At 44.6% G+C, this 15,179-nt stretch overlaps 1 protein-coding gene across 1 annotated transcript; it reads left to right on the forward strand.

Moving 5' to 3' along the window:
• Positions 1–4,335: 4,335 nt before the first annotated feature.
• On the forward strand, positions 4,336–10,716 carry LOC140193378 (basic phospholipase A2-like). The gene is made up of 5 exons (XM_072250714.1): positions 4,336–4,369; positions 4,466–4,625; positions 5,859–5,980; positions 8,280–8,285; positions 10,443–10,716. The coding sequence occupies exons 1-5, from the start codon at positions 4,336–4,338 to the stop codon at positions 10,556–10,558; spliced, it is 438 nt and encodes a 145-aa protein (XP_072106815.1). The 3' UTR covers positions 10,559–10,716.
• The last annotated feature ends 4,463 nt before the right edge of the window (positions 10,717–15,179 follow it).

Raw genomic sequence — 15,179 nt, forward strand, 5'->3', positions numbered from 1 at the left:
AGGACATACTGTACAGCAAAGAGCACAGCAACTAGCTCACTTTCAGGGGGGTTAGCAAAGTCTCTCCCTCGAACATAGAACAGTTCAGCACAGGATCAGGCCGTATGATGTCTGTGCGCAACATGATGTCAAATTAATCTAATTCTTTCTGCCAGCAACCTTGCAAATCCCTCCATTCTCTGACTATTCATTTGCCTTTCTGAGAGTCTCTTGAATGTCACTATCGTATCTGTTTCCACTACCATCACTGGGCCACTGTCACAACCACGGACTCCGCTGTGGGGTCTGTGTGAGCTGCGGAAGGGGCTTGGCAAGCACACTTGTGAGTAAGCATGTTGCAGCTGATTAGTGTTTCATTGTGGTGGGATTTAATGCCCTTCCTCCCATTCCAGTCTTGCTGAGACCTGATCAAAAGCACAGCAACGTCTACACCCCCTGCTTACCTTCGGCCGTGGCTGGGACAGAAGACTACTGTCTGTTTCGATTGATGCTCTAAAGGAGAGGTATTCCTCAAGTAATAAGTTATCGCTTTCTAGTCACAGTGTTGATGTTAGCTTTCAGTTTGAGAGTTTTAGTTAACGGGCTTGTTGGCCTCGCACTTGTCTTTTATCCTGCACAGTTCTCACTAAAAACTAGTGATCTGTTCATCTGCCTTGGAGTCGCTCCCTCTGTGCTTGGGCCCTAACCTCACACTTGTGGCTGCAAATCTTAACAAACTAATATGGACCCAGCAAAGAGAGAACAGCTGATCACAGCCCTGTATTTCATTGGGCAGGTAAGAGAGAGAGACCCAGATATAGGAGAAGAAGTAGGCCATTCAGCCCATCGAGTCTGCTCCGCCATTCAATCATGGGCTGATCCACTTCATCCAGCCATCCCCACTCCCCTGCCTTCACCCCATACCCTTTGATGCCCTGGGTAATCAAGAACCTATCTATCTCTGTCTTAAATACACCCAATGATGTTGTCTCCACAGCCGCGTGCGGCAACAAATTCCACAGATTTATCACCCTCTGACTAAAGTAATTTCTCCGCATTTCAGTTCTAAAAGGACACTCTTCAATCCTGAAGTCGTGCCCTCTTGCCCTAGAATCCCTTTGCCATATCTATCTGTTCAGGCCTTCTAACATTTGGAAGGTTTCTATGAGATCCTCCCTCATTCTCCTGAACTCCAGGGAATACAGCCCAAGAGCTGCCAGACATTCCTCATACAGTCACCCTTTCATTCCTGGAATCATTGTTGTGAATCTTCTCTGAACCTTCAATATATCCTTTCTAAAATAAGGAGCCCCAAACTGCACACAATACTCCATGTGTGGTCTCACGAGTGCCTTATAGAGCCTCAACGTCACATCCCTGCTCTTATATTCTGTACCTCTAGAAATGAATGCCAAAATTGCATTGGCCTTCTTCAATACCGACTCAACCTGGAGGTTAACTTTTAGGGTATTTTGTACAATGACTCCCATGCCACGTCCATTTGCATTTCTGCATTTTGAATTCTATCCCCATCTAAATCATAGTCTGCCCATTTATTTCTTCCATCAAAGTGCATGATCATATACTTTCCAACATTGTATTTAATTTGTCACTTCTTTGCCCATTCCCCTAAACTATCTAAATCTCTCTGCAGGCTGTCTGTTTCCTCAACACTACCCACTCCTCCACCTAAAGCCAGTGGAGGATGTGGCTCGTATGGTGCGACAGCTTCTCGCAGGGCGGCAGGCCCAGTCCAAACGGGAAGAACAGAGGTAGCACTCGGAGCGAAAGATCAACAACTCGCCTCAGACAGCCAGAATCAGGTGCCAGCCATTACCACTCCTGTTGCCCAGACCAGCAGCAGCCTTCAGCACGGACGGTCCCACTGCCGGCATCTCCCACATCTTCCCTGTCACAGTCTCAGCCATTCCCTCAGCAGATCCTGGATCAGAGCCGAGCATCCCTCCACCAGGCAGATACTCCGGTAACCCTAACGGCTGCAGGAAGTTTATGACCCAGTGTGAGCTGACTTTCCAAGCCCAGCCAGGTTGGTTCAGTGATGATGTGCGTACGTGGTGAATCACTCGGACTCCATTCACCTGTTCAACGCTCTGTGAGAACAAGGTTCCCCCTACAGCTCAGTCCTTACACCAACTCGTGGTTGAGTTCAAGAGAGCGTTTGATCTTCCGGTGCAGGGTTAGGAGGCAGCTCACCGAATGGTACGGCACAGAAGAGTGCGGTGGAGCAAAGGGATCCATAATTCATTGAAAGTGGCCTCTCAGGTTGATAGGGTCATAAAGAAAGTTTTTGCCACATTGGTTTTCATAAATCAATGTACTGAGTACAGGAGATGGGATATTATATTGAAGCTGTATAAGACATTAATGAGACCTAATTTGGAGTATTGTGTGCAGTTTTGATCACCTACTAACAGGAAAGTTATAAACAAGGTTGCACAAGTACAGAGAATATTTACAAGGATGTGTTGCTGGAGCTTGAGGGCCTGAGTTATAAGGAAAGATTTCATAGGTTAGGACAGTATTCCTTAGAACATAGAGGATTGAGAGGAGATTTGATAGAGATGTACAAAATTATTAGTGCTTAGATATTGTAAATGCAAGCAGGCTTTTTCCACTGAGGTTGAGTGACACTACAACCAGAGGTCATAGGTTAAGGGTGAAAGGTGAAAAGTTTAAGGGGACCATGAGGGGAAACTTCTTCACTCAGAGGGTGGTGAGAGTGTGGAACAAACTGCCAGTGTAAGTGGTGCATGAGAGCTCAATTTTAACATTTAAGAGAAGTTTGTATCGGTGCATGGATGGTAGGGGTACGGAGGGTTGTGGTCCGGTGCAGTTCGATGGGAGTAGGCAGTTTAAAAGTTTTCAGCATGGACCATTTTTGTCCTGTACTTCTCTATGATTCTACTCAGTCTCAACACGAGATTTACAACTACAAAGAGCCTCCTTTCTGTGGCCCTGACATGTCTGTCTGCAACTCATGGCAAAGCTTTTGTAAGAATGGTACTTGTGTCTGGAAATCTGTAGAATTATAATCTCTGTTAGAATTACTCCAGAGAATAAATGTGCAATTTAAGAATAAAATAATGATGTTTAATCTGCTTCGTTAGCTGGAAGTATCCCCTCCTTGGTTGTGAGGGGTGGTCCCACCACTTGAAATAGTGATTATTCACAGCTAAACTCATGCAGAAAAGAGACCAAAATAGATAAGTAAATTAGTCTTTGATTTATAGGTTGCTACAGTATAATCTCTCCAAAGTGAGTAGGCTAATAGCTATCTATAACTTTAAGGCTTAAGCTCTTGGCATAAGTTTAGGACAATAAAACGGATACACCCAGTATCATCACATACATGTACTGCCTGTGACTGTGTTCTAGCATACAGAGTGTGGGTGGTCACACATGAGATCGCTCAGAACTATGTTAGACTAATGTGAAGAATGGGGCCCCAAGGGTCTATTTATGCCCCTGTGGGTCTGCACAGCAGCACCAATGTAAAATCATCCCTCGCTGTAGCAATGAAGTTGGAAGGGGCACAGTGTGTTCAGTATCTGCAGAGAGTGTGCAGAAATTAATGCATTTTGTATTTCAGTATAGGGGATTCTGTTGATTCAGTCCCCAAGCACTCTCTGGAAAGTGGATCTGGAGGAAGAAGGGTGGGAGGGGTTCTTTTATTGATGGGGTCACCACCATAGTCACCAATCCCCAGGAAGAACACCACCTCATGGAACTCACAGGGCAAGTCCCACAGCGACTCGTCTCATTTTCAGAGGTGGTCACCATATCCTCTCCATACTCTAATACCAATTATCGAGAGTTCGTGCCGTGACAATTCCAGCCCATCACCCTCTGTCAAGGACTCTGTTTAGTGTCTATGTTTCAATCAATGAGACCCATCATGATCACATTTGGGGTAGTTATACACACTCAAAATAGAACACCGTCTCACACACACGCACACACACACACACGCACATACACGCATACATTTAAGTTGACACACACTCAAACACATACGTGGACACACAGTCGTGGACATGCACACACACATACACATGTAAATTGGCACACACTCAAACACATGTGGACACACACACATACATGTAAATTGACAGACACACACACACACACACACACACACACACACACACACACACCCACTGCGAAGAGCCAGAAGCAGTCAGGATTGGCTCTGTCTCTCCAGCTCAGTCAAATAGAGACCAGCTGTATCAACATGAGAGTTTGTCTTTATCTTATCCATGTTATCAGCTCCCAATATATAATCCAGGGACTGAACCTCACAAGTGTGATTTCCAGGACATGGAAGAGCAAACGACAATGTTGGGCCTGTTTGTCCTGCTTCTGCTCTCAGGTAAGGAGACTCTCCTCGAGTGAGCCTTACTTTGATGTTGGTTGCTTCATGTTCTAACCTGTTTGTGTCTGTCTGGTTCTCTCTCTCCGGATGTAGCTGGTGCTGAGAGTGCTTCCATTGAGTCCAGGAACCTCATTCAATTCAGTGATATGATTTCATGCGCAATACCAGGCTGCAGCGCACTACTGAGATTCAATGACTACGGCTGTTACTGTGGACCTGGTGGATCTGGGACACCAGTGGATGACCTTGACCGGTAGGTGGACAGACAATCTCTACAGAGCCAGTTACCATCCGTTGGAGTCCAGGGACAGGGAAATGTTCTTATTCATTGTCAGAGGCAGTAGGATTAAATCTTCCCTGAAGCTTTAAAATACCCCATTAAATCTCCCAATGTGAAATATGTTTCTGATGGTGGTAGTGAGTGACAACATGATGTCATGGGGTTTGCAGCCAGATTATGGTGCCTGCTGTGGCCACATGAATACTGGCTGTGTGTCCTGGAAATAATCAGAGAGGGCAATTGCTGATGGTATATCTCACAATCTGCTTTTTGCTGTAGTTGTCAGAACTCTGACTTGAGTTAAGTTCCTGTTGGTGCAGATATGGCCATGTATTAATGTTCTGTTTGGTGTCACTTTCAGTCCAGAAATTGGTTCCATTGAGTTGGTGACGCGGTCTTTGTTGAAGAATTTTTTGCACCGTGGTTTTAGCGAGTTGATTTGCTGGAGCCTCTCCAGTGATGGTTTCTGAGATGTGAGCCAGGATCGGGATATGCCTTCTGTCCTGCAGTGATCACGAGAGACAGATCACAGATTGGTGCAGCTGGGGCTGAAGGTTTCCTGCTGAGGGTGGGGGAGGACAATGACACTTGCTAGGGCTGGGAGACACTCAGTGCCGGTTGACTTCAGAGCCCCAGTGATGGAACAGAGGGTAGTGCTGGGTTTGCAGTGCCACCGGTCTGTACAGGAGTTCAGGACTGTGTAGTGGAACACACCGAGGACAGAGCAGCTGCTCCCAGGGAGGATTCTGTCCTTCTGGAGGATTCAACAGGGGGTTCGATTATGGCAGCACAAGAGAGAACCATGACACAGTAGCTACCTTAGTAAGGGAGCGAGGAAGGAGAGAGGGCAACCAGCTGGTCGATCAGTCTGTTGCTTGTTGTTGGGTGTTGAACACACACAATCCATAGAAAAAGGGAAAAACTAAACATTGGTCACCTTCTCAGGTCTATTGTGGTCATGTCACTAGGAGGAATTCTTTTCCACATTCCTGCCTGAGTCCCCACAGATCCTGATTCTACATCCCACTGTGAAGCTCCTCCCCAACTCCCTGGGACGATATGAGCCTGCTCAGTTTGCCTCAGCTCAGATCACCTCCTGACTCTTAGCTCTACATGGGAAGTGTGTGACACTGGAGGCTGCTGTAACAGTGTTCTGTTAATTCTAGTCCATGAGTTTTCTACTAAACGTTATCTGTGATTTTACAGGTGCTGCCAGACCCATGACAACTGTTATGGTGATGCTGAGAATAAAGAGAACTGCAAAACTGTCTTTTCACCCACAATGGTATATTACCACTGGAGCTGCTCAAAGGGGAAAATCGAATGTGGTAGTGAGTATGATCGGAGAGTGCCTCATTGTCTTATTTTTATCTCTGCTTCCATGGTCAGCATTTTTTGTCCATCCCTCATCGCCTTTGTGAAGGTGCTGGTGAGCTGCCATCTTGAACTACTGGAGTTGCCCTGGTGATGGTTCTCCCACAATGCTCTTGTGCTGAAGCTCCAGCATTCAGACCCAGTGATGATGGAGGAACAGGTTATGTTCCATGTCTGGATGGTGTGAGACTTGCAGGGACCTGTATGTGATGCTGATCTCTGTCTCTCTAGATGGTAAAGGCTATTGGTCTGGGAGATTTAGCTGAGATACACTGGCTGCTGAATTATACAATAGCACAGAATGCTGATAGTGGATATTGCTAGAGATCATTTCATTTGGTTTATTATTGTCGCAGGTAACAGGCCACAGTGAAAAGCTTTGTTTTTCCTGCCATCCATACAGACAGAGTTGCAATGAAATCAGTTCCTTTGTCACTAGTAATGACGAGCTCCTTCTGTGTTTGGGAGCTGCACTCACCCAGGTACTGGGGCGATATCCCACTCCTGGCTGATGGTGGAAAGGCTTCAGGCAGTAAGACATCAATCACTTCTTATGGGATGTTTAAGTTCTGACCTGCTCTTGGAACTACTCGTTAACGCATCTTGGTGAATTATATGTGAGGGTCACCAGTGAACCCCAGTGCAAAATCACAGAGACTCTGGCAATTCAAACACAACAACAGATTTAAGACAGAAAGTAAGCAAGAAAACTAACAAGAACTCAGGCAAGCTATGCAGAATCCTGACAAACAGAAATCACTCAGATTCACAGAAGAACTCGGACAGAGTTTCACCAGACAAGGGCCCACAATGACTGAGCAAAGAGGGGCTGGACAGTTCCCCTGACATACACCCTGGAGCACATAGGAATTCAGAACAGCCTGGGAGCCCAGGCAAAACATTAACCCCCAAGTCAACGACTACACTGAAAGACAGAGAAAATCCTGTGCTGACTCAGTTACCCAAATTGAATAAAAATGATAAATGCAAGGAGAGCGTCTGATCCCAAACGAGACACCTGCAATACAAAGTGAGTGAGTTCTAAGAAAAATAATTAGAATCCGAATCGGAATCAGGTTTAATATCACCAGCACATGTTGTGGAATTTGTTAACTTTACAGCAGCAGTACAATGAAATACACGATAAATAAATATACAGAAAAAATATGAGTAACATTAAGTATATATGTCTAATAAACTCTTCTTGGACTTCTAGCCAAGTACAGGTATCAATTATATCTGACGTCATCAAAACATCAGTGATAATCAATACCGATACCCAGCTGGAAGCCCAAGAAGAGTTTATTCATCATATATGCCGGGAAAGCACGAGGTGCTTTTCTTTTATACACATGTCTATTAAATAATTGAGGTAAAACACGTAGTGCAAAATAACAGAAATAAAGAAGTAGTGAGGTGATGTTCACGGGTTCAATGTCCATTTAGAAATTGGATGGCAGAGGGGAAGAAACTGTTCCTGAATTGCTGAGTGTGTGTCTTCAGGCTTCTGTAGCTCCTCCGTGATGGTAACAATGAGAAGAGGGCATGTCCTGGGTGATGGGGTCCTTAATAATGGATGCCACCTTCCTGGGGCATCGCTCTTGAAGATGCCTTGAATACTACAGAGGCTGGTACGCATGACGGAGCTGACTAATTCTACAGGTCTCTGCAACTTAATTCGATCTTGTGCAGTAGCCCCCTCCCACATACCAGACGGTGATGCAGACAGTCAGAACACTTGGAGAAATGTTTGAGTGTTTTAGTTGACAAACCAAATTTTCTCAAACTCCAAATGAAATATAGCTGCTGTCTTGCGTTCTGTGGTTAAGAAAGCATACTGTGCATTGGCCTTCATCAATCATGGGATTGAGTTTAGGAGCTGAGAGGTAATATTGCAGCTATATAGGACCCTGGTCAGACCCCACTTGGAGTACTGTGCTCAGTTCTAGTCACCTCACTACAGGAAGGATGTGGAAACCATCGAAAGGGTGCTGAGGAGATTTACAAGGATGTGGCCTGGATTGGGGAGCATGCCTTATGAGAATAGTTTGAGTGAATGTGGCCTTTTCCCCTTGCAGAAAGGGAGGATGAGAGGTGACCTGATAGAGGTGTAAAAGATGATGAGAGGCATTGATCATGTTGATAGTCAGAGGCTTTTCCCCAGGGCTGAAATAGGTAGCACGAGAAGGCACAGTTTTAGGATGATTGGAAGTAGGTACGGAGGAGATGTCAGGGGTAGGTTTTTTTACACAGGGGGTGGTGAGTGCATAGAATGGGCTGCTGGCGACGGTGGTGGAGGCGGATACGATAGGGTCTGTTAAGAGACTCCTGGATAGATACATGGAGCTTAGAAAAATAGAGGCCTACAGGTAACTCTAGGTAATTTCTAAGTTAAGGACATGTTCGGCTCAGCTTTATGGGCCGAGGGCCTGTATTGTGTTGTAGGGTTTCTATGTTTCTATGTTTCTATGTTCTCTATAGCTGCATCAATATGTAGTGACCTGGTTAAGTCCTCAGAGATATTGACACCCAGGAACTCGAAATTGCTCATTCTCTCCACTCCTGATAGATACAGAAATAAAATGAATGGCAGTAATTATATATATGTTTATTAAATAGTTAAATTAAATACGTAGTAGAAAAAAAGGAATTAAAAAAGTAATGGGGTAGTGTTCATAAGTTTAATGTCCATTTAGAAATCAGATGGCAGAGAGAAAGAAGCTGCTCTTGAAGTGTGTGCCTTCAGGCTTCTGTACCTCCTTCCTGACGGTGACAATGAGAAGAGGGCATGTACTGGGTGGTGAGGATCCTTAATACTGGACAACTCCTTCCTGAGGCAGCTTATGGGACATAAAGGGTAACCAATCCAAGGAAGACTATATACACCTGAGAATTATCAGAGGCATAGATAAAATAAACAATCACAGCCGTTTTCCAAGGCAGGAAAGTCTAAAACTAGAGGTCTAGGTTTAACGTGGGAGTAGAAAAAGATTTAAAAGGAACAACTTGTTCACACAAAGGCTGCTGGGTATGTAGAAGGTGCAAAGGAGATGGATACAATTACAATGTTTCAAAGATAGTTGGAAAGCTTTAGAGGATCTGGGCCAGGTGCAGGCAGATGGGATAGCATAGAAAGACAGTGGGTCAGCATGGATGAGTTGGGCCGAAGAGCCTGGCTCAGAGCTGCAAAACCTTTACGACTCTAGGGACGTGAAAGATGGCTGAATTACGCTCCTTATTTGAAGATGGTTATTGTCTGACACGTGTGTGTTGTCAATGTTACTCACCAGCTAGTGGTCAGGGCCCAGATATTGCTGGATCATATGCAGAGAGCAAATTATGAACTGAGCATTATTGATGAGTAAGTACCATCTGGTAGCACTGACACCATCAAAAATCATTTGAAATAGTAGATTGAGTAAATATTTGGCTCTGAAAGCCTGCTGCACTATTTGTCAAGATATAGGTTTATCTTCTTGCTCAACAATTTTTCCTGACTTATCTCAATATTCCCAGATTCCTCCAATTTATCAATTTCAATCAGCTTCAGTTTTGAGTGAATTCATGGCATCCACAGCCCTCTGGCACAGGATCTTCCCCCAGTTTGAACCCTCAATGGCTTGCCCTTAATCTGCGCCAGTGACCCCTGGTTCTATTTCCCATCAGTACAGGAAACACCCTCTTCATATCTGTCCTGTGATCCCTGCTGTGGTTTCAAAATTCACCCACAGAAAATGGATTCAGATGAATAAAAGAGGAATATTTTTGCATCACTTCACCTCAGCATTTTACAGAATGCAATAGAAATGTTGTGACCAGTTTGATTGCAGCAAGATCCCAATGGAACCATGAGCAGATAAAATATCTAAGCTGATATTTGCAGGACATTTCTTGTCACATTAAAAGAGGGTTCTCCCAAGCTCTTTTGTTACATACAATCTCCTCACCAGACAGATGAAAAATATAAACAACAGGAATTCTGCAGATGCTGGAAATTCAAGCAACACACATAAAAGTTGCTGGTGAACACAGCAGGCCAGGCAGCATCTCTAGGAAGAGGTGCAGTCGACATTTCAGGCCGAGACCCTTCGTCAGGACTAACTGAAGGAAGAGTGAGTAAGGGATTTGAAAGTGTTATTCTGATGTCAATGCATGTCTGACATCAGTTTAAAAGGATCTATTGACTCTAGAAATGATGAGATCATCACAATGAAATTAAAAACCCAAATTACAATTAGTATTTTAAACTGTTTACAGAACATTTATATAAAAATTAGAATGTTGCACATACTATATAGATGTAAGCTGAATTATCAAAATATATTAAAATATAAAATTATCTTTCATTCTTTCATAATCCAAGGCAAATACTGTATCATTAATATAATGGATTATTTTGAATATGCTTCCTTTCAGGTAATTATCACTGCGCGAAGTTTATCTGTGAATGTGATCGAAATGCGGCCATCTGCTTCTCGAAAGCAAAATACAACCCTGAGAATAAAGGCATCAGTCAATCTCGCTGCAAATAGGAGGTCGATCTGAACACGTGGTTATGATTTTTCTTGACTTTATCTAACAAATACTTTCCTTCCAAATTGTGCCATCTGTTTTATTTCCAGGAACTCAAACATCTTTGTACTCCATATTAACTATGATACTGTAATCAATAATCTGATTGAAATCCAACACTCCCTATCCTGTCTTACATTATTTGTGCCACTCAGAAAGATAAAGCTCTTCATCACTTTAATCTTTCTCCCAATGAAAGCACATACTGGTTACTTTATAAACCAAAATCTGAAAGTATCATGTCCATTTTGCTGATATTTTCACTAAAACAAATCTCATTGAACAACCAGGAATAAATTTAATTGGGATGATAATCATTCCCTCAGCCCAGGCTTTCCTTAAAGCCTCAGCTGTGGAACCTGAGGAAAAATCTGTTCACATCAAGGTGATGAAAACTTTGGGATGGCCCACAACAGATGCTCAGTTGGTTCCTTACAGGGCGTCTAAACACAATAACGATTGGAAGCTGCACTTGGAAATCCAGTTGTGATTATACTCGGAGATTGTTTGCAATGACGTTGCTGGTGGCACTCATAATATTAAGGTGGTGGGCAGGTATCTTCTATAATCAATTAAACCTGATTTGAGAGCATTGAAACATGCCTGGCGTCTCACTCTTGTATCACACCACATGTACCACAACGAGGAAAACCAGTCAAAGGACGGGAAGCACAGGCTGGGACTTCTCCTGGAGTGTTTCCATCCCACAGGCACAACTCAGACAAAACCTTCACCTATTCCATTACCACCCCTCCCCACTCCCCACCACCCACCACCCATGTGCTTATAAACAAGTGGAGCATCAAATGAATTTCCAACACTGAACCAGAAGTAAGACGGCGGTGATCACATTAATGAGGTTGTACTGCAGGTTCAGAATCAGAATCAGGTTAACATCACCGGCATATGTCATAACTTTACGTCAGCAGTACAATGCCATACATGGTAAATAAATATAGAGAATTAACCTGAGTGGCATTTGGTATCTATATGTCTGTTAAATAGTGAAGGTAAAACAAGTAGTACAAAATACTGTAACAGAAATAACAAAGTAGTGAGGTAGTGTTCATGGGTTCAATGTCCATTGAGGAATCGGGTGGCAGAGGGGAAGAAGCTGTTCCTGAATCGCTGAGTGTGTGCCTTCAGGCTTCTGTATCTCCTTCCCGACAGTAACAGCGTGAAGAGGGCATGTCCTGGGTGGTGGGGATTCTCAATGATGGACGCTGCCTTCTCTCAAACTAGCGGGCATAGAATTAAGACAAGAGGGAAAGTGTTAAAGGGGACCTTAGATGTCCCTCAGCAAATGGGGACAACTGGAAGTGGTCAGGCTGTTTAACGCAATGAGTCTGGTGTCTGCCCCATTGGAGTAGGTCAAACATCAACATCTTTCCAAATTCCAGGCAGGGTGCCCTGTTCTGAAGTCAGTGCACCATTCCCAAATTCCCATTAAGCAATTATCAGGCATTGCATTGTAAAGTCAACAAATTTCACGACATAGGCCGGTGATATTAAACCTGATTCTGGTAGTGAAGCATCTGATGCCTGTCACCTGGTACTTTCATGGAAGAGAACAGAAGTAGGTGACTTCGAGAGCATGTGCAAAGATTCACTCCTGTTTTAGCTTCTGACTGCTGTGCAATCGAGATAAAGGGAAAGAGAGAGATAGAGAAAGAGAGAGATGGAGAGAAAGAGGGAAGGAGTGAGAGAGAGAGTGGGAGAGAGATGAAGAGAAATAGAGAGAAGGGAAGGAAAGGGTGAGGGAGAGAGATACAGATAGAGAGATGAGAGAAAAGAGAAAAATAGACAGCAGGTACTCAAGGCTCATTTCTTCAGCAGTTTGATCAGGGAATGACTGTGTAGGCGCGTGGACATCAGCCAGAGAGAACACTGAGAAGAGTTTAAAAGGAGAGAGCTTTACATAGCATGTGACAGAGTAGAGGGAGACAGAGTAGGAAGGCTTTGGCTCAACAGGGCTTTGGCAATAATGGGTCAAGGCAATGTAGGTTGCCTGTGTAGAATACAGACAGGAAGAATGTGTGTGAACCCGGTGTTCTGTGTTAGGTGTCAGATGTGGAAAGTCCGGGAGACTCCCAGCCTTCCAGACGGCCACATCTGTGCCAGGTGCATCAAGCTGCAGCTCCTTAGGGACCATGTTAGGGAACTGGAGATGTAGCTCGATGACCTCCGTCTGGTCAGGGAGAGTGAGGAGGTGATAGAGAGGAGCTATAGGCAGTTAGTCACACCAGGGCCTGGGGAGACAGACAAGTAGGTAACAGTCAGGAGAGCGAAGGGCAGGAGTCAGAGGCTAGAGAGAGCCCCAGTGGCTGTACTCCTTGACAATAACTACTCCTGTTTGAGTACTGCTGGGGGAGACGGCCTACCTGGGGGAAGCAACAGTGGCCGTGCCTCTGGCACAGAGTCTGGTCCTGTGGCTCAGAAGGGTAGGGAAAGGAAGAGGATGGCAGCAGTGATAGGGAACTCTATAGTTAGGGGGTCAGACAGGCGATTCTGTGGATGCAGGAAAGAAGCACAGATAGCAGTTTGCCTCCCAGGTGCCAGGGTCTGAGATGTTCCTGATCGCATCCACGATATCCTGAAGTGGGAAGGTGAACAGCCAGAGGTCGTGGTACATATTGGTACCAACGACATAGGCAGGAAAAGGGAGGAGGTCCTGAAAGCAGACTACAGGGGGTTAGGAAGGGAGTTGAGAAGCAGGACCACAAAGCTAGTAATCTCGGGATTACTTTCTGTGCCACGTGACAGTGAGTATAGGAACAGAGTGAGGTGGAGGATAAATGTGTGGCAGAGGGATTGGATCAGGGTCAAGGATTCATATTTCTGGATCATTGGGACCTCTTTTGGGGCAGGAGTGACCTGTACAAAAAGGACGGGTTGCACTTGAATCCCAGGGGGGCCAATATCCTGGCAGGGAGGTTTGCTAAGGCTATTGGTGGGAGATAAACTAGTATTGTTGGGGGGTGCAAACCAAACTGAAGAGATGGAGGAAGAGGTGGCTGGCTCACAAATAGAGAAAACTTGGAGACAGTGTGAGAGGGATGACAGGCAGGTGATAGAGAATGGATGCAATCAGATGGACGGTTTGAGATGTGTCTATTTTAATGCAAGGAGTATTATGAATAAAGCGGATAAGTTTAGAGTGTGGATCAGTACTTGGAACTATGATGTTGCGGCTGTAACAGAGACTTGGATGGTGCAGGGGCAGGAATGGATATTTCAGGTGCCAGGCTTTAGATGTTTCAGAAAGGACAGGGAGGGAGGCAAAAGAGGTGTGGCATTGTTGATCAGAGATAGTGTCCCGGCTGCAGAAAAGGAGGAAGACATGGAGGAATTGTCTACGAGTCTCTGTGGTGGAAGTTAGGAACAGAAAGAGGTCAATAGCTCTACTGGGCATTTTTTATAGACCACCCAATAGTAACAGGGACATTGCAGAGCAGCTAGGGAGACAGATTTTGGAAAGGTGTAATAACAGGGTTGTCGAGGTCGGAGATTTTAATTTCCCAAATACCAATTGGCATGTCCCTAGAGCGAGGGGTTTAGATAGGATGGAGTTTGTTAGGAGTATTCAGGAAGGTTTCTTGACACAATATGTAGATAAGCCTACAAGAGGAGAGGTTGTACTTGATCTGGTATTGGGAAATGAACCTGATCAGGTGTCAGATCTCTCAGTGGGAGAGCATTTTGGAGATAGTGATCACAATTCTATCTCCTTTGCCATAGCATTGGATAGGGATAGGACAGACAAGTTGGGAAAGTGTTTAATTGGAGTAAGGGGAAATATGAGGCCATCAGGTAGGAACTTGGAAGCAGAAATTGGGAACTGATGTTCTCAGGGAAATGTAGGGAAGAAATGTGGCAAATGTTCAGGGGATATTTGCACGGAGTTGTGCATAAGTACGTTCCAATGAGTCAGGGGCAGGATGGTAGGGTACAAGAACTGTGGTGTACAAAGGCTGTTGTAAATCTAGTCAAGAAGAAAAGAAGAGCTTACGAAAGGTTCAAAAAACTAGGTAATGATAGAGATCTAGAAGATTATAATTCTAGCAGGAAGCAGCTTAAAAATGAAATCAGGAGAGCCAGAAGGTGCCAAGAGAAGGACTTAGTGGACAGGATTAAGGAAAACCCCAGTGGAAAAGTGTGTATGGAACCGGAGGAGATAGCAGAGGTACTTAATGAGTACTTTCCTTCAGTATTCACTGCGGAAAAGGATCTTGGTGATTGTAGGGATGACTTACAGTGGACTGAAAAGCTTGAGCATGGAGACATTAAGAAAGAGGATGTGCTGGAGCTTTTGGAAAGCATCAAGTTGGATAAGTCACTGGGACCAGACAAGATATACCCCAGGATACTCTGGGAGGTGAGGGAGGAGATTGCTGAGCCTCTGGCGATGATCGTTGCATCATCAATGGGGACGGGAGAGGTTCTGGAGGATTGGAGGGTTGCAGATGTTGTTCCATTATTCAAGAAAGGGAGTACAGATAGCCCAGGAAGTTATAGAACAGTGAGTCTCACTTCAGTGGTTGGTAAGTCGATAGAGAAGATCCAGAGAGGCAGGATTTCTGA

Source organism: Mobula birostris, unplaced genomic scaffold (assembly GCF_030028105.1).
Source record: "Mobula birostris isolate sMobBir1 unplaced genomic scaffold, sMobBir1.hap1 scaffold_576, whole genome shotgun sequence".
Classification (NCBI taxonomy): domain Eukaryota; kingdom Metazoa; phylum Chordata; class Chondrichthyes; order Myliobatiformes; family Myliobatidae; genus Mobula; species Mobula birostris.